Source organism: Myotis daubentonii, chromosome 5, assembly GCF_963259705.1.
Source record: "Myotis daubentonii chromosome 5, mMyoDau2.1, whole genome shotgun sequence".
Lineage (NCBI taxonomy): Eukaryota > Metazoa > Chordata > Mammalia > Chiroptera > Vespertilionidae > Myotis > Myotis daubentonii.
In genome coordinates, this window is record NC_081844.1 from 60,330,782 (window position 1) to 60,350,404 (window position 19,623).

The 19,623-nt window shown below is 37.4% G+C and overlaps 1 protein-coding gene across 8 annotated transcripts in view; it reads right to left on the reverse strand.

Moving 5' to 3' along the window:
- Nucleotides 1-2,082: 2,082 nt before the first annotated feature.
- Nucleotides 2,083-19,623, reverse strand: part of GAB1 (GRB2 associated binding protein 1) — a 115,784-nt gene continuing 98,243 nt past the window's right edge. For 5 of the 8 annotated variants that reach the window (XM_059697936.1, XM_059697938.1, XM_059697942.1 and 2 more), the window contains 5 exons: nucleotides 12,754-12,843; nucleotides 10,999-11,092; nucleotides 9,442-9,565; nucleotides 6,889-7,011; nucleotides 2,083-4,495 (listed from right to left, as the gene is read on the reverse strand). In XM_059697936.1, coding sequence (XP_059553919.1) covers nucleotides 4,337-4,495; nucleotides 6,889-7,011; nucleotides 9,442-9,565; nucleotides 10,999-11,092; nucleotides 12,754-12,843 — 590 coding nt within the window. In that variant the 3' untranslated portion in view covers nucleotides 2,083-4,336. The remainder of the gene's footprint in view (nucleotides 4,496-6,888; nucleotides 7,012-9,441; nucleotides 9,566-10,998; nucleotides 11,093-12,753; nucleotides 12,844-19,623) is intronic. The other 3 variants (XM_059697943.1, XM_059697939.1, XM_059697940.1) reach the window with 1 other exon arrangement.

Here is a 19,623-nt window from a genome sequence, read left to right on the forward strand (position 1 = left end):
CATAAAAGGCATTACAGCTCTGCTGAGCCTCTGGGATCACTAGCTTTGGGGGAAGCCAGACGCCATGCTGTGAGGATACTCAAGCATCTCTGTGAAGAACCCACATGAAGGGGAACACAGGCTTTCTGCCATGTGAGCAGACCACTGTGGAAACAGAGCCTTCAGCCCCAAGATGACTATGGTCTCAGCTGATTTGACTGTCATTTCATTAGAGTCTCACCAAGATACTCCTTAATTACTGACCATGGAAACTGTGAGAATAGATCACCATTTTTTTTTTTTAAGCCATTACATTTTGGCTTGTTACACAGCATTAGATACATACAATATTTATAACCTTCCACCTAATAGTCTCCATATTCTGCTTTTCTTCTCTTTTTTACACTCCTCATAAAACAACTAAATTAATAGCAAACTAATAAATAAATTGTTCATATTATTCTCTTTTCGGATGCCTTCCTTTTTCCTTCTTGTCTATTCTCCAAAGTCCTGCTCAATCTCTATGAAATATTTATTTATTATTTTTCAATTACAGTTTACTTTTAAAAAATTGATTTCAAAGAAACGAAGGGAGAAGGGGAGATAGAAACATCAATGAGAGAGAATCATTGATTGGCTGCCTCCTGCATGCCCTCTACTGGGTATTGAGCCCGCAACCTAGGCATGTGCCCTGACAGGGAATCGAACTGTGACATCCTGGTTCACAGGTGGATGCTTAACCACTGAACCAGGCCAACCGGGCTTGACTATGATTCTCTGACAGTCTTTTCTTCAGTAGTTATTTTATTTTATTATTTATATATTTATTTTCCTTCAGTAGTTTATTGCTGTTACATCAGAAGTAATACCCCATATCTTTGTTTTTATTTACACATACTATTTGTAAAGATAAAAGATGATGTTTCTTCTGTGTTTTCCATAGCACCTTGCATGATGCCACATATGCAGCAGTTATTCTAGTCAAATGACTTAATTTTTAATAAGCCACCATCTACTAGCATAAAAACCTGAAACAGTACTTTCTTCTCAGTCAATGCTTAAATACAATGCTCAATATTCACACACACACACTCCTAGTATCTTTATGCAATTCTCTAAAATGCTCACAGTAGCTTATATGGTACTGATAGAAATAAAAATGAAGATGTACAAACCAGAATGTAGATCAAAACCATCTTTTATAGCTTACTAAGCAATACCCTCTGTGGGTTACATAGCTTACATTATTCAAGTTTGAATTTTGATTTTTGAAAACAGAGCTGTGTTTTGGTATTCAAATCTGTGTGAAATTTTAGTTTTTCCAAGTAAGAAATAAAAGGTAGACAACATCAAACATGTAAGAGATAAAAGACTTCTGACTTATAACTGTCACATGATTAAACCAGTGGTTTTCAACCGAGGCCTGGCCCAAACACAGCTTCCTGGAGGTGATCAGGGTTATTAAAAGGGCTTGACTCAAATTTTGTTTTTATAAGTATGCTAGAGGCCTAGTGCATGAAATTTGTGCATGGGTAGGGTCTCTAGGCCTGGCCAGTGATCAGGGATGATAGGGGCCTTCTGGCTGCTCTCTGGGGCCTTCTGCCAGCTGGGGCCTTCCTTTGTTCCATGCCACCTCCTGGTGGTCAGCACACGTCATAGCGAGCGATCGAACTCCTGGTCGAACTCCCAAGGGGACACTTTGTATATTAGCCTTTTACATATCTAGATATTTAAAAAAATGTAATAAAAATGTACATCCTAATTTGTTACATACCCCAAGTTTTCCATACTGGAGACTGCTTATGTATTAACTTCTCCTACCAGGATAATTTATTTTGGTATCAACCTTGGAATACACCTTTAAGAACATTCTGATAAGTATGCTTAGAACCTGCTATTATTTGCACTTACATACGTTTGTGTGAATCAAAGTTTTGACAGCATGCAAATAAAACAAGGGATAGAAACTGCTAAAGCTTTTCACCAGCTATCGATAACCCCAATTTCATATCTGTGTTATTCAGAAATGGACTAAAATAAATGAACATAAATGTGAACTTCAAACGCATTTATACTGATGAAATAAACTTTTCAGGCTTTCGGTATTGGGGGTACACAAAATTTTATTTAAAAAAGATTCTAGGCTAAAAATGTTTGGAAAAGAGTGCTCCACAAGAAACTGCCTTTTAATGTAATTTGTTAATACAATGTTCAATGTCTGAGACAAACTTAAGACATTTCAATTCTTAAATTCTTCTGCACAATGGGAACATTTCTACAAATCTGAGTGCTACAGATCTTCAAAAATGGTAACTTGTAATAAAAAATTACACTAAAAAATTCATAATTGCTTAAACTCTTTTGATAGGCAGCTTTAAATAAGATTTCTATTTTTTAATTAATGTGTATGGTGTTTTAATCTAAAAATATGGCCCTCCTCCACATGACACAATTTCCTATCATCACACACCAAACTGCATTGTGTTCAGGCACATTTCAGTGATTTTAGATCTTATGTTGTGGTTTCAGTATGAAACAGCTTGCGCACGCCAAACTCAAACAATCTCTTTATTTAAAAATCCACCTCAAAATTCACTTCTGGGTTTTAGCCTTTGTTTGAAAAAGAAGCAAACATTTGAAAGCATCAACTGTTACTAATCTACAATTCATCATCTTGTTATGCACATTTTTAGTTTGTGGATCAGGGAAACAAACCCATTATATTGATTAGGCACAGAACTATGGCCAGAGGCCAGATATCAGGGCACATCTGTGTACTCAGGCAACAGAGGTCTGAATGGAGGGGGTCTTGCCTCAGCCATGGGCACTGCAATCTCTATGCCCCCTCTAACAACTGTTAGTAGATCTTAAATCAATACATAAGAGATTGTATGTCATTTAGTTAAAAACAAACAAACAACTCTGCTTTCTAAATTACATACCAAAGCCAAGACAGATACATATAATTGTAGCTTCACTATAATTTGTAGTCTTGATATCATGTATAGGTGAGACAGAATTATATGATTCCTCTGGTGGTTTCAGAAATCTGGTTGAAAGAGGTCCATGACTACAAGATTTCACATTATAGCAAGACTCCAATATTTCTTGAACTGGGACAGTGAATATAAATCACAGTACAAAATCCTTATTTTTTTTTTTTTAACTGGAAAAGCAATAGGTACTACATATGAGTATCACTTACATAACATCTTTTTTTTTAATGCAGGTATAAAATATTAATTGCATAGGAATTTAAATATAAGGCTAAGAAGAATATTAAGTAAAGTTAAAAAATCATAGAAAGGGCACTATGGTGTCAAAAGATAGAATTTCATTCTTAGAGTAATAAATCTGAATTACTGTCTAATTAAAAAAAATCACAGTATGTTGCTATAACTAACAATGAATGTCAACTATATCATTAATTCCAAATTGGAAATCAGGACTAACAAGAGCAAACTAAAGCTCACTGTCTAAACCTGACTGGTGTATTAGCACATCAGTGCCTGGTACGTACCTGATTAGTTACATAAACTACAATTTGCAAATAATATAAAGTTTAATACATGTTAACAAGTGTGAGAGCACATCATCACCTCATGCCATCAGTGATCTGTAGGCTTACTTGGTAGTGTAATTATTCAGTCTTTCCGAGGTACAAGATCCCACCCGGCAGAATCTTCACTCAGTGAACTAAGAACACTGTAATTAACAAAATATAATAAAGTTCTACACTGAGAACTAACTGTACATGAACCAGAGAACCAGTCCTAATAGTAGTATACATATTATCCTTAGCATTTGAGAAAGCAATGAATGATGAGTCCAACTGTACTCTGTAGTTTAATGACTACCACCTGCAGTTTCAGGTAGAAAGGTAAATTGTGAATCTACTTTCTCATCTTAGCATTACACTGAAGTTTAAAGAGAAATTTACAAACCTACAAGTAGCTTAGTTAACTTAGTATGGCCATCTACAGTAGTGTGAGGAAAAACAAACACTTCCCAAGGAATTATGTTAAGGTACATTTGCGAATACCCCAATCAATGTTTTAAATGAAAAAGTGCATAAATACAGTAATACTACAAGTGTGTTAACTATGGAACCAATTTTTTTCTGGGAGCTAAACAATACTATTTCCCTACATTTTTTTTTTTTTACAGGTTATGAACTGTTCAGATACCATAAAGCACCAGTGACAGTGTAAATTGCTTGATTATGTCTGAAAGGTCCTTTGACTTCAACTAGAGTAAACTCCAGGATCTACCTGGAGTTTAAGTGTCAAGTTGTCTTCAAACAGGATTTATCTTTACAATCCATTCTCTTTTGTTCAGACACAGCAGAGCAATATATTCATTTCACACTCTTGGTTGGTGTGTCGGATTCTGTGGACTGTCTCCCGTCTGTCCAGGCTTCTCGGGTGCTCTTCAGAGCTAGGGTCTTCTGTTGGTCAACTACAACATAATCCACTCTCTCATCTGCTACATTGCTTCCTGAGCCGCTGATCTTTTGCTAGAAAAATGCAAATTAAAAAAAAAAACTCATAAATTTCCACATAGAAAGGAGTGCTTCTGAGTGAAATTTGGTCTTAAGCCCTGGCTGGTGTGTCTCAGTGGTTAGAGTGTCAGCTTGCGCACTGAAAGGTTGTGGTTTCAATTCCCAGTCAAGGGCACATACCTGTGTTGCAGGTTCAATCCCCGGCCTCAGTCTGGGTGTGTGTTGGAGGCAGTCAATCGATGTGTCTCTGTCACATCGAAATCTCTCTCTCTGTGTCTCTCTCTTTCTCTCCCCCCCCCCCCTCTAAAAAATCAATGGAAAAATATCCTCAGGTGAGGATTAACAATAATAACAAAAAATTCAGTCTTAAAACACAGATAAACATGCAGAATAAATAACTCTTGAAATTCTATTTGATCACACACACAAAAATATCACCTCAATTTAACAATGTTGTCTCTCTCTTAACTGTACATTGTTTTTCCTTCCATTTAAAATTATCATCTATAATAATAAAAGCGTAACATGCTAATTAGACTGGACGTTCTTCTGGACAAGCCTGGGTTCTGAGTGCCTGCCAGTAGCCGGAGGGAAGCCCGGGTCCCAGGTGCCGGAGGGAAGCCGGTGTTTGCAGCCGGGGGGAAGAAAGGCCTACTCTTGCACAAATTTCATGCATTGGGCCTCTAGTATATAGTAAGAATTCAAACTAATGCTCCCCATCACAGATGAAATTCTTATAAAGTAGGGATAGCAGACACCTGGTTCTCTTAAGACACACAATTTGCTTCTAGAACCCTTTAGCCTTTAGCTTAAGCTTAACTTTTTCAAGTCCTGAGAACATGTGTCAGTGCTTACTTTCAGAAGTGAAGAAAAGTTTTTTTGAAAAGCAGTATTTTCAAGAATGACAAACTACACAGGCAGATGGGCTGGCCCTCTAACTCCTAAAATACAACTAAACACTAGCTAACTTAAAACAAAAATAATAATATTATTTTTTAAAATATATATTTTTATTGATTTCAGAGAGGAAGGGAGAGTGAGAGAAAGAAATAGAAACATCAATGATGAGAGAGAATCATTGATGGGCTGCCTCCTGCACGCCCCCCACTGGGGACTGAGCCTGCAATCTAGGCATTTGCCCTTGACCGGAATCGAACTCGGGACCCTTCAGTCTGTAGGCCAGCCGTGGGCAAACTACGGCCCACGGGCCGGATCCAGCCCATTTGAAATGAATAAAACTAAAAAAAAAAAAAAAAAAAAAGACCGTACCCTTTTATGTAATGATGCTTACTTTGAATTTATATCAGTTCACACAAACACTCCATCCATGCTTTTGTTCCGGCCCTCCGGTCCAGTTTAAGAACCCATTGTGGCCCTCGAGTCAAAAAGTTTGCCCACCCCTGCCGTAGGCTGATGCTCTATCCACTGAGCCAAACCAGTTAGGGCCAAAAACAACGATTAATGCATTGCTGGGCTTGCTAGACAATACGGAAAATACCCAGGGTGTGAGGGAAGCAGAGGCAGCAGAGGTCTGCTAAATGGTAAAGGCAGTGCTGTCTTTAGGATGGATGTCAATCTCTGCAAGGTTAAGAGGCGCTGGGTGGGAGGCATGCTGAACCAGGTCTACTCTGTTAAGTTCGGGAGCCCTGAAGCGAACTGACTTGGTCCTAGCATGGGAGCACCACGGCTTCCTAGCAGAGGCCAACGCAAGATCCCCACAGATAGCCTCAGCAAAATGAATTCACAATAACAATGTATAAAACACACAAGGGGCCCTAGCCGGTTTGGCTCAGTGGATAGAGCATCGGCTTGCGGACCGAAGGGTCCCAGGTTCGATTCCAGTCAAGGGCACCTATTTCAGTTGCAGGTTCCTCCCAGGCCTGGGCCTTGGTCAGGGCTTGTGCAGGAGGCAACCAATCGATGTGTTTCTCTCACACTGATGTTTCTCTCAGTCCTTCCCTCTCTCTTCCATTCTCTAAAAAGCAATGAAAAAACATCCTTGGGTGAGGATTAAAAAAAATAAAAATAAAACACACAAGGAAACAAGCCATCAGGAGTGCGAGTTAGCAAAAACAATAAGCACACAGATTCAGACCCCCAAGAACTTCAGATATTGAAATTATTGCATAAACATAAAATATATATGTGTGAAATGCTCAAAGGAATTTAAAAATAAAAAAAGAGAAAATATGAAAGAGGGATAAGAGGTACAAAAGATAGAATGAGAAGTTCTAACTAATGTCTAATCAGAAACCTCAAAGAAGAGAATTAGTAAAGTTTTTCATACGGAAAATAATACAGTAACTAATAAATAATAATAATACAAGAATAAGCTCTATGTTTCACGTATTCACAACTGTAAACCGACTTCCCCCCACCCTGTATTTACAGAATGAGCTTTCACTTACTTTACGAGGTGGTGTGGATTTCCCAGAATCTAAATCTAGATCGAGGTATTCCACTTGTTTGTCTCCTTTGGGCTTGATCATAGGGCTGCTTCCTCCATCAAGACTGCTACTGCCAAAAAGATTCTGAAAGGACAATACAACAAAATCAACTGCCAAACATTCAGGAGACATATTGCTTTTCTCACTTGCCACCTACTAAAGCCTAAATATTTATTCCAAGAGGACATAGCTGGAAAAATGTCTGCTTAGAAAACTAACTTTTTAGGATCGGGGAAAAATAAGTAATGTCTCAAAAAACTGATCAAAACTTACTTTAGAATAAGCTAAAAGTAGTGTCAAAAGTCAAACTTGGTTCAAACCAAGACTGGGATGTCAAGCTACTATAAGTTTTGATAGCTCAACTTGAATATTATTAAAATGATATATGTATTCAATTACATATTTATTTATTTTACAATATATTTTTATTGATTTCAGGGAGGGAGAAAAAGGGAGAGAGGGATAGAAACATCAACGATGAACGAGAACCATCGATCGGCTGCCTCCTGCATGCCCCCTACTGGGGACTGAGCCTAAAACCCAGGCATGTGCCCTTGACTGGAATTGAACCCAGGACGCTTCAGTCCTCAGGTTGATGCTCTATTCACTGAGCCAAATCAGCTAGGGCTCAATTATATTTTTAAACTACAGGATCCGTATGCACCTTGCCTTCAAATTAAATTTTTTTAAAAAGTTCTATATTTTACTTAAAGGCTTTCACACTGAAATTAGTTTAGAATAAGTATGTTAAAGAAAGCTTCTAGAACAGTGGTTCTCAACCTTCCTAATGCCGCGACCCTTTAATACAGTTCCTCATGTTGTGGTGACACCCAATTTCATTGTTACAAATTGAACATAATTAAAGCATGGTGATTAATCACAAAAAAATATGTAATTATATATGTATTTTCTGATGGTCTTAGGCGACCCCTCAGGGGTCGTGATCCACAGGTTGAGAACCACTCTTCTAGAATAATGACCCTATTGGCAAACTGTATTTTATTTCTACCATCTAGAATTTTTACCACTTAATTTCCTGTCTTCTCTTGGTCTTATCCTTTCCATCCTAATAGGATTTGTACAAGAGTAGGGCTAGTCTCTAAAAAAAAAAAAAAAAGATAAAGAAGGGAGATAGTGGACAGCAATTTTTGCTAAGGTTAAACAGAGTAAACTGTGATTTAGGGCAAAGATAATTGCTAGGAAAACAGTTTACCCCTCATTTGTAAGCAGGGCTGCTGACAGGCCGTGTGCAATGTTTTTGTGAATTAGAAAAAGATGCTCTCCTTCCTCTGGGTGTCAAGGCTCTGTGCCAGGCCCTGCCGCGGGTGGACGGGACATGGTCTGGGTTGCTCCATAGCTCGTGAGTGCAGCCTTTTGTACACACTACACACTGTAGGCAGGGTGATTATGCAGTAACCAATCTGCACCACCGAATGTGATGGCTCTATTAGCAGGAACAGATTTTTAAACCAAATTTGTCAACTATTCCTAATACAACATGCAGGGGACAAAAAAATAAGCAAGTTTTGGTACTCAGTACAAACAGCCATTTTCCTCCTGCCTTTTTCTCCTAATTCATAAAGAAACTGATTTTTTCCTCTAAGTGAGGTGATATTTCATTCTAACATAAAAAATCAAGCAGGTGTGTGTATGTGTGAAAATTTTTTTGTATTCAAATGTGACCAGTGGAAGAACCTGTACCTGGAATTTCCCTAATTGGAAACACCTAGAATTCACAGTATCACAAGGCTATGAAAGGACCCAAGAGTTTATTTGATGTACACGTTTAATGTCAGTGAGTTGTTCCCAAAAAGGATTTCTCAGAATTGCTAGGTAAACTGTTTTCTAATTATTACTAGAACTGGAAATTTTTTCATCTTGAAGTATTGTTAAAATTTATGCCCCTATGTGCTCCTGATCTAATCTCAATTGGGAACAGCCTGTCACTGTGTTCTAGCCTTTAGCCCAGTGTTTTCTCAAAACAGTTTAGAAAAACCCTAAGATTCTAGGAGTTATTATGAGTGTTCTGCGAATTAGAAGAATAAAATAAAAACAACTTTGTTTTCCTAAAATTATTTTAAAAGTTTGCAAAATTATTGAACATATTTTTGTTGTTATTGTTACATAACAATATTTGTCTTTAGTAATGAGGTATTTGTCATTCAAATTTCAGGAGTCACATTAAGGGCTCAATTCACGAATGCTTGACTTTGGATCTGTGTATAAATGAATAGGCAGCATCCAGTATAAAGTATTTTCTTGGATAGTTTCAAAAATCAAGTACATCCTATAAAAATTACAACTAGAAGCCTTTTAAAATTAATTTTATTTCTACTTTTTAGATATTGATATTACACTTTGACCCTCTACTGGTTTTAGGCTTTAGCATACTATTTTTAAAAAGCACTAACAAACTGTCTTTTATCCTTTTTCCTTAGGTATAAAGCAAGTTGTAAGGATAAGATTGATACACTGGGAGAAATAAGAGAGAAGTTAAGATGAGACTTTACATACCGAGTCTTCACCAGATAGGTTTGGATTCATGGGTACATAATTCTCTTCACTATCGTGTGAGTCGCTGCTTGAGGTTGTGCTATGCACTGAACCCGGTCGGGGAGACATGGGAAACCTAGAGGAACTAATTACAAAAATGATCATTACAAACACAAACCCTGACAAAGTTTCTAATATCACTTCCAAAATAAAATGAGTGACAGTTTCCATTCTTTCAGAAATTCCCATTTAAGTTTATAATAATCTATTTACACATTTATTATAATAAAAGGCTAATATGCAAATTGAATGAACGGTGGAACGACCGGTCGCTATGATGTGCACTGACCACCAGGGGACAGGCACTCAATGCAGGAGCTGCCCCCTGGTAGTCAGTGTGCTCTCACAGGGGGAGTGCCACTCAGCCAGAAGCCCTGCGCCAGGCTCCAGCTGGCGAGTACAGCAGTGGTGGTGGGAGCCTCTCCTGCCTCCATGTCAGTCGGACATCCCCCGAGGGTTCCCAGACTGTGAGAGAGCACAGGCTGGTCTGAGGGACACCACCCTCCCCCCCACCCTGCTGCCAAGTGCACAAATTTCGTGCACTGGGCCTCTAGTTTATTATAATCCAATTTTAGCACACATTCAAACGCACAACCAATATTTATAGCTACATTGCAAATGTATATTTTGGGCACCAAATGATCTGTGCAAAACAAAGAAAAAAGTATTGTTAGGGATTTGGAGGATAACTAGAAAGTCAAAAGATATAAAAAGAAAAGATTTATGAATTTCCATTGAAAATAACTATATATACCAAGAAACATGAACACATATTCAACATAGGTTAGTAACTTCATATATTCATTTCTTTATATACATTTAAATGAATCTTAATTAAATAAATTCCTACCATAGAAACTACCATATTTTCCATATCACTTAGTTCTTAGAAATTTCTAGCCTCATGAACCCTTTACACTCTTAAAAACTATTGTGGCCGAAACCGGTTTGGCTCAGTGGATAGAGCGTTGGCCTGCGGACTGAAAGGTCCCAGGTTCGATTCCGGTCAAGGGCATGTACCTGGGTTGCGGGCACATCCCCAGTGGGAGATGTGCAGGAGGCAGCTGATCGATGTTTCTCTCTCATCGATGTTTCTAACTTTCTATCTCTCTCCCTTCCTCTATGTGAAAAATCAATAAAATATATTTAAAAAAATAAAAATAAAAACTATTGTGAACTCCAAGGAACTTTTGTTTATATGGGTTCTAACTATTGATATTTACCATATTACAAGAAATATAAAAATTTTTAAACATAAGAGTAGACAAATACACATTCTATTTGCTGTCACACAATCTCATCTAATATTATGCAGCCTCTGGAAAACTCCAGTGTACACTCATGAGAGAAGAAGAGTGGAAAAAGCAATTGACATCTCGGTATCTTAATGAAAACAGTTTTGATTTCACAGAACCCCCAAAAGGAAGCTTCCCAGACCGTCCTTTGAAAACCACTGTTCCAGGTACTGTATTTTCCATTATAATGAACAATCAAGCTATATATTTAAGTAAGACTTACTCTCGAGCAAAACTTCTAGTGATGGGAGACCTAACTGGGGCTTGTAATTCTTCCCATTCTGGCAAAGGTTTTATTTCTAAAGGTGCTGGCTTGGCTGGAATAAAAGAGAGAAAAAGAGATTTTTAGTATACAGAAATTTGGAAAACAAAACCAGATCCTCTCCCTATATATTTATACGTTATAGACAGAGTACATCTAAGACCAACTAGTTTCACAGATGAAACAATGTTCGTGGATGTTTATATGATTTGCCCAAGATTACACAGCTAAACAATTAGTGACAAAGTTAATCAGGTAATGTTTCATGATTGTTGACTGAAAGCCTAAAGCTCTATTGCAAACATGTTGCTTCTTAATTTAAATATTTTATGAAGATAAACTAAATGATAACAAAAGAGAGTAATGTGATGCAATTCCTTCACAGTTACTTGATTTATACTTTTCATGATTTCCTTATTTTATTTTTACCTAATTTTATCCTTAAATATGGAAATTTAATCATCTATGTAAAAATGTTCCAATTCTTCAATATTAAGTATCAGTTATATAACTATACAATAAAATAATGTATGAAAAGCATTAAATACAAAATTTTGTTAAAATAAAAAACAAACAAAAAAAATGAATGACTAAATTTTCTAAATTAGTTCATGCTCAGTCTCTGGAAACAAAGAAAACAACGCAATAATTATATCTTTAGACTCAAATTCAGCTCTGAGAAAAGGCCATAATCAAGCAATTACCTCTACCAAATTAAGTAAAAAAAAAAAATAAGTGCTAATATTCTTATTTGTTTTATTTATAAATGGTCTTTGCTTATTTACCTCATTATTGTAGTGACAACAGCTATGCTAGTATAAACCACAGAGCTCTCGGCCCTTCACATCAAGACTGAAACACTTCAGAAATTAATTAAATGAGCAGAAGAACTAAAATAATATTATTTGTTAATGTTAATTATATTTTAGGAAACTATTTAAATATACTAGATAAGTATTTGTCACCTTTCATCCTGCCATTCTAAATTAAAAATTTTTATTTTTCCAGGTTTCCTTCTAGACTTTGTCCATATATGTGTACTTTTAACCAACTATGTTATAATTACCATCAAACAATAAAATAAGTGGTCATTTTAAAGGGCTAGGTAGATTCACTGGTGCTCATAACGAAGTTTTAACTCAAATACAAAAAACTCAATGTGATTTTCTAAAGACTAGATTGATTTAAGTTCAAGTTAAAATAATTTTGCTCATCTATACACTTACAATGGACATGTACAGAATACTGTGCTGACTGAAAGTATTTCTTTAACTCTTATATTTCCCTTTTTTTGAAACCCAAAGGTTAATAGCAGTTTAGTTGTCAAATTCTAAGTCATGGCATAAAACAATTAATCCATGGGAATGAGTTTGCATTCTAGCTCAGAACAGAAAACATACATTATATATAAATATAGGAGATGATTGGAATTCACAAGCAGCTCACAAGCTTAAAGAAAACAATGTATTGAAGCCTAAAGGGTTAAAAGAATGCAAAAGGACAAGACTGATTATCACATATTATCAAATGTTTAACATGCTGCTGTTAATGGCATAACAAGGAGACTCATTTTATATTACGGGAAGCATTCATTAGAAATAACATGCTGGGAAGCTTTATTTACAAAGCAGTGGGATTTAAGGCTCTATCTTTACTTTTCACAAAATAATTAAATTCCCAAACGCCCCATCCAGCATGCGGTGCTAAAGTACATACCCTTTCTTCTCGTAGCAAAGTCACGTATGCTTTGTGAATCAGTTCGCTCTAAACCATGGGGTTTGGGTCTTAAAATTTTAGGACTTTGACCTAATTGGTAAAAAGAAGACTCTCTTAATATGTTATTTTTTAATGGGAAAAAATGGACTCTGTAAAAAAGCAACAGAGCCCTGAGCAGAAATGTTACATCTCAAAAGCATAAACAAAAGTTCCTTGGTGGAGATATTTCAATCTTGCTATGCATCACTCACGCTCAATCCACTGGAAAAGAGAAAGCTGCATGCAACAATATAATATGCGAAGTGTTACAACAGGTGGCGGGGTTTAGTGGGATAAGTGGCCCAGTTAGTTATCTTTATTTGTGGGAAGGAGGAAAAAGACGTTCCATGTTAGCTCTTCTAACATGCCTTAGAAAACTGGGTTAAATAAAAAACATTTTAAATCCCTCAGTCAGATCTCAAGTATGCCTTTTCTTTAAAGTTTGGTGTCCTAATAAAGTTCTGAGGCTACCCCCTTCCTCAATATTAATTTGGTGGAGGTATTTTCAAAAGCCTAATCTGACCATTCCTTCACCTCCTGAGCAAACCCCTTCTAGAGAGGCATGTGGACGCTGCAGTGCTTGCTAACCCAAGACCAACATTTGTTTCCCCTGGACACTCAGTGGTGTCTGGTGACATCATTTTGCACGGATCAGACGTCTACATTCTGGAGCTGCCGAGGGTCTAGCTTCAATGTAAGGAGTTAAAAACACAAATTCGTTCGCCGTTTTCTTTCCATGTAATCTCTGGCACAGACAAGTGATGATGAAAAACCTGGAAAAGGCAGGGTCAATACCCAGCAGTTGGCTTCATCCTTTTTCCCACATGAAGCCTGGATGTCAGAGTAGCAGTATCATTTGAATAAGTTACTTAAACTACTCTATTCTCAATGGTACCAAATTTTCTTTTTTTCATGGCTTTTACAAAGCTGAGTTGACATCTATTAGATGGCAAAATAAGAATCGATGATATCTGCACCTTATCTACCCAAATCTAAAAGTTTCTTAAAATGTGATTACCTAGAGCCCAGCTGGTGTGGCTCAGTGCTTGTCAACCTATGAACCAGGGCACATGCCAGGGTTGCGGGCTTGATCCCCAGAGGAGCGGATGTGCAGGAGGCAACCAATCAATGAATCTCTCATGACTGATGTTTCTATTTCTTTCTCCCTCTCCTTTCCTCTCTGAAATGAATAATATATTTTTTTAAATGTGATTATCTAGATTATAAAACATGAACATTCTCTAATGAACCAATTTTCTGAGTTATGCAATTAATACACTGAGTTAATTCAGAAATGACGCAGGCCTACTTTAAGATGTGAGTGCTAACATTTTGGGCCATGATCCTACTCCTAATACTGACCTATCCAGGGCCCATGCTGACCGGGAACTTTTCTAAAACAAAAGGGCATGTCAGCTTTTTATACTTCTCCAAAATAGTGTATTTCCATAAGAAAATACATTTATTTTAGAGCTGAAAGGCCTTTACAGCCCAAACCCAGCTTCTTCATTTTAGGGATGAGATATCCTTGAAGATGAAAAGAGGTTAAGTGACTTGCTCAGGTCACACCATGCTCCCGTACGATCCCATTTTGTTGTACCTCTCTATCCTTTTGGGAAATAGAGAATCTTAGAAAATCAGTGTTTAGAGTTTCATTTTGAACTCCTCAGTTGCTTGAGATCTTACATCGACCTGAATGCCACAGATGGTGGATATGTGAGTGGGGTGATGTTTAAAAATTACAAATTGCTTTTAGAGCTACTTTTGGTTTGTTGGTGCCTACTCAGTGTGTTCTCTGCCCGCCTCCTTTTCTAAGAGACCCGCTTTCATTAGCTCGCAGCTTCTGCCTGATTTTTCACTGTGGTTTGTCTAACAGTGGGTCATTCCTTACATCTCTCAACTTTCACCCTTGGCATCTTACCTATATTTGTGGTTAAATAATCAAGGTCACATGACTTCTACATCTACCTAGTTCTGATCTACGTACTTCCACACTTCAGCTGTCTGACAGGTCACCTCCAATTATCCTTCCAACATTTGACACTGAGGTCATCATCTCTCCTCCAAACCAATGCCATCTCTCAAGTACTCTCAAGGGTACTCCTTGTTTTTTTGAATAGAAAAATATGGTATTGAGTGAGATTTTTAAAGTGCCTTTAAAACATTTACATGTATTTTCTCAGCATCCAGAGCTTAAGGTTGATTTTAGGAGAAAAGTTGCAATGTGGATAGGTTGTACTGAACTGTGCTGAGTCACTGAGACATTTTGTTAGCTATATTTCTCTCTATCCTTCCAAACTCAATAAAAGTCACGCCCCACGGTGTAAATATGCTTGTCTTGTAATGTCTTCTCCTTCTAGGCAAATACTTGAATGCTCTTCTGACTGTTGAAGAAAGGTGTGAAGATAAAGAGTAAGAGGTAAGAAAGGCAAAAATGAACCAATCTGAAGATAGACTGATTCTCAAATTCGGAGCGTAAACAGAGGAACTCATTTGAGCCTCAACTTTTAAATCCAAGGCAGTTAGTTATGACTTGGCTTTAGCTGGACGAGGTTGGAACAAAAAAGTGACTTTTTTTTTTTTTCATTTGGCAAAAAGTGCCAACTACTGCTGAAATTCCTATTGTGCTTATCTCCCCCAGACTGTCAATCTCTGGATCATGTGTTTCTTCCTTATTTGGAGCACAGTTTGGTAAACCTTAATCTCTGGTTCAGATCTCTGCTCCAGATCCTAATCCACATATCTACAAAACCACCCGCATGGATGGTCTGCGGGCGTTGGCACTACATGTTCAGAAAGGAATTTATCCTTTGACTCACCCACCACCAACCTGCTTCGCTTCCTATACTCCTGGTTCCCACAGCAGATCTCTCAGATTCCACTTTCTCACCTCCCTATATCAGGTTTACTTTATACTTATACTGACAATGTAATTGTTTGTTTTCATTCACCCAAGAATTTAAAAAAAAATCTGAAAGTCTGAAGTCCTTCCTTCCTTTACTAATGTGCACGTCAGTTACCTGCTTTTTGGGGAGCAGAACTCACACTGTGCGGCTAAATGACCTCCCCCGTATACTGCACGTGCCCTCAAACTTTAAAAATCACTGTAAGTCCCCACGTTGAGGGAGCACTGAGAGCCAGGAAAGGCCTTTCTTATTTGATCATCTCTAAATCAAGGCTTCAAGAACCCTGGACTTGGAAAATGAAGGCAAAGCACTCTCTGAGAAAGATGCTGAAAAAGGTATAATTTTAAAATACAATAACAATATTTCTATCAGATCATTCAGTCTTAGAATGAGCTTTCTAGAGGCCAGCCTGATTATATTACTCGCCTGTATAAAACCCTTTCATGAGGTGCTCAGAATAAAGCCCAAACTCATTAGCGTGGATCATAATACTCTCAGGATCAGGCACCTGCAAGGCATTTGGCATCCATTCCTCCATTCTTACTTTCCTCCCTCCCTCCCACCCACGACTGTGCCAGCCCCATCTCCCCTCTTTTTAAAGGATCTGGGCATGCTGTTTATTCTGACTAGAAGATCCTCTGCCACCCTCCCCTCCTCTACCATCATTTAATTGCCACTCACCCACTCAGACTATCCTCAGGGGAGCTTAGCTAATAGTGCCAAGAGCTTACCTCAACCACCGCCCCTTCCATGCTAATTATGATAATGTGTTTACTTTTCTCCCTCCTCCACTGAAGGTGAGCTTCTTCAGGGAAGCCATCTTTCCTTCCCCGACAAGACCTAGCAAAGGGCATGGGTAAGCTGGTAGGCACTGAAACCTACCATATTTAAAAAGCTGTGGTGTGTAATCTGATCAATGTCATAATTTTTTGTTTGTCCTTTAAGAGGTAAAAAAGAGTGAATGAATGTTTTAAAAGTTGGTCATCCCCAAATACGGTCACGGCAGTCACATGAGGTCATTTCAAATAAGCAGGTGCCATCTTTTTGCAAAATCCATGAACTTTCAAATATTATTTTAATAGGTACTGCCTCTATATGCATTCAACTCAACGTGGAATTATTTATGCTCCTCCGAACTTTTGCAGATTATGCTATTTCCAGTAGGCATCTCAAAATTCAGGAAAGAAAACTAATTTACGTTATTATTCTCTGCTAATTCCAAAAAGTAATCAAGGTAGCATATGAAAAACTTTCCCACTTGTTTTAATGGTCTCACTGTATAGAGAATAATAATAATTATACTGGGAGGTCCAGAATGTTTAGGGGGGAAAAACCCCACATGTAAAGGCGATGCTGTAAAAATACACTCCATTTTCACTCCCTTTACATTGTAACACCAAACAGAAACCTAACTGAAAGTCAAACTTTAACACTTGTTTAATAAAATCTAGTTATTTTTGCCAGTGTCATTCATCCATCATCCATTTATTATAGCATAAAAGCCACTTTGAGAAAGCATGCTAATTTTTAATTACATTCAAAAACTTCTATAGAAAATGTCTTGAAAAAAATGTTTAGAGCAAATGTATCACTGTGCCCAGAAAAGACCCACCCAAGGAAGCTCTTCACGATGCTTCCTGCACCAAAGCGACGAGCCAGACTTGACGGCACTTTAACCAAACTCATGTACCAAAACACCAGAAGTAACTAAGCTTGCACCGCTTTTTCCAAACCAATACCATAGCGAACAGTCAGAACCACTGCAGAGAGCCATGAATGGACAAAGCCAAACAAAACAAAATAAAAAAGACAGCATCTGAGGCTCAAACAGCTGCTCCATCATGTTAGGAGGAGACTGAATCGGGGAAGGGGTCTAGACAAGTGCCGTGATTAAATACGGTAGATTTATGCAAAGACTGACTTTAAGAGAAGCTACGATAGACATCTTACAGAAATTTCTCAAACTTTGCAATAGCTTTTCTATGAAAATATAAACATTTCAGTGAAAACAATCAAAACATAATTTGTGCTGCATTTCCAAGGACTCATCTGCTTTCCTAATATTTAATAGAACACATGGAATGATGTATTTTCCTCTAGTAATATACATAAAACTTGGTTCAAAACAAATACTATCATGACAGAAATGGTACGGGTAAAAATATAGCTATCACAGGCTAGGGGACTGGCCAAGGATCCATGAAAATACATTAAACATATGAGTTTAGAATATCTCTGTATTTCTGCGGCTTCAGTTACTCAGAAGTATTTGAAAAACTCATCTGCACTACAAACTACAGCAGCTGACATCTATAATTGGGGGTATAAATAAGACTAGAATGTCACTCATTTATTATAGACCCTTCCAAAGATACTCCAGAAACTGGCAATACTGGATGTTGAACCAGGCTCTGAAACTAATCAAGCCATATTTGATAGAAGTAGGTTTGTTTATTATTATGTTTAGTTAATAAGAGATACTAGAATAATAGATTGAGTCATGTATCTGATGTCACAGAATGAAAAATTTACAACAGACTCATCTGATGCTATGATAATGAAAAGAATTTCATGACCAAATAAGACATTTGTTTTACAATTTAAGTTCTGAAGAATAAACTTTGCTTCAAGGTCTAAATTTAGGTTTAAAATGTGTTTTTCTTGAATAGTTAAAACTTTCTAAAGTAGGTTGACAATGTTTGTACTGCAATATTAAATACCTTCTCACGCATCCTCTCTTGTATCATATTTACTGAAAAAGTAGGACAGTACTAAAGAAAAGCAAAAATATTTTCTTATTTATTCATTATTTTTGTTAATCCTCCCCCAAGGATATTTTTCCAATGATTTTTAGAGAGAGTAGAAGGGAGGGGAAGAGCCACAGAGAGAGAAACATCAATGTGAAAGAGACACATCAATTGGTTGCCTTCCACATGCGCTCTGACCAGGGCCAGGGATCCAGCTTGCAGCCAAGGTATGTGTCCTTTGCCGGAATTGAACCTGGGACCCTTCAGTCCACAGGCCGATTCTCTATCCACTGAGCCAAACAGGCTAGGTCAACATTTTCTTTATTACTATGATTTTAGTAACTATTATTTTGCAAAACCCATTCTCCTTGATTTTGCCAAAAACTATGTGGGTATTTATTCTGGGTGCCTTCTCAGTTCATTTTGCATCTAAGAAAAGATACCAAATAAATATTCTGGCCCATGCGCTCAGAACTGTCTCTCAACAGTTCAGCTAATTTTATGAAAGACTGAACACAATCTCCAGAAGTCACCAAAAACCTGCTTTGTTCTGTTCTAATGTGAAGTCACTTTATGGAGGTCAATTACTCTGCCATGTGCTAGAATATACTGTCACTATACACATAGGGAGGTGAAAATATACAAATATGTTATATATATAACATATCAGATATAGCATACTAGTACATGCCATATTATTATGATATACTGTCTATTATAATATGGGGTACACAAGCTCTGTTAGATCTCGATGATACTAAAAGCATTATTTTACAACTTTTCTAACATATAAGTAAGGATCTTTTCTGATTCTGCATTAAGCTTACCACATAGAATTATTAACTGTGAAATCGACCAGGAATTGTCAAACTGCGTTCCGCACAGCCCGAGGGGAAATAGGAACAGGAAGGGGAGTAAAACAGGTGGGAGTCGGAGCCTGGACCTTATCACCTGCACCACCTCCACATTTACGGAAGACCTCAAGATATACAACTGTGACGTTTGTCGTTAAAAAGTGTAGCTCTTCTGCTACCATGCACTAACTACAGAAAAATAAGAAAAGAACCAGTGTAGCATTAAAATGAATATTTCATAATTGCAAAGAGTTCGTGACACTTGCAATTTTAATCCTTCAGCGACCTTGAGCTCAATGATAAGTGTACGCATGTCCAAAAATG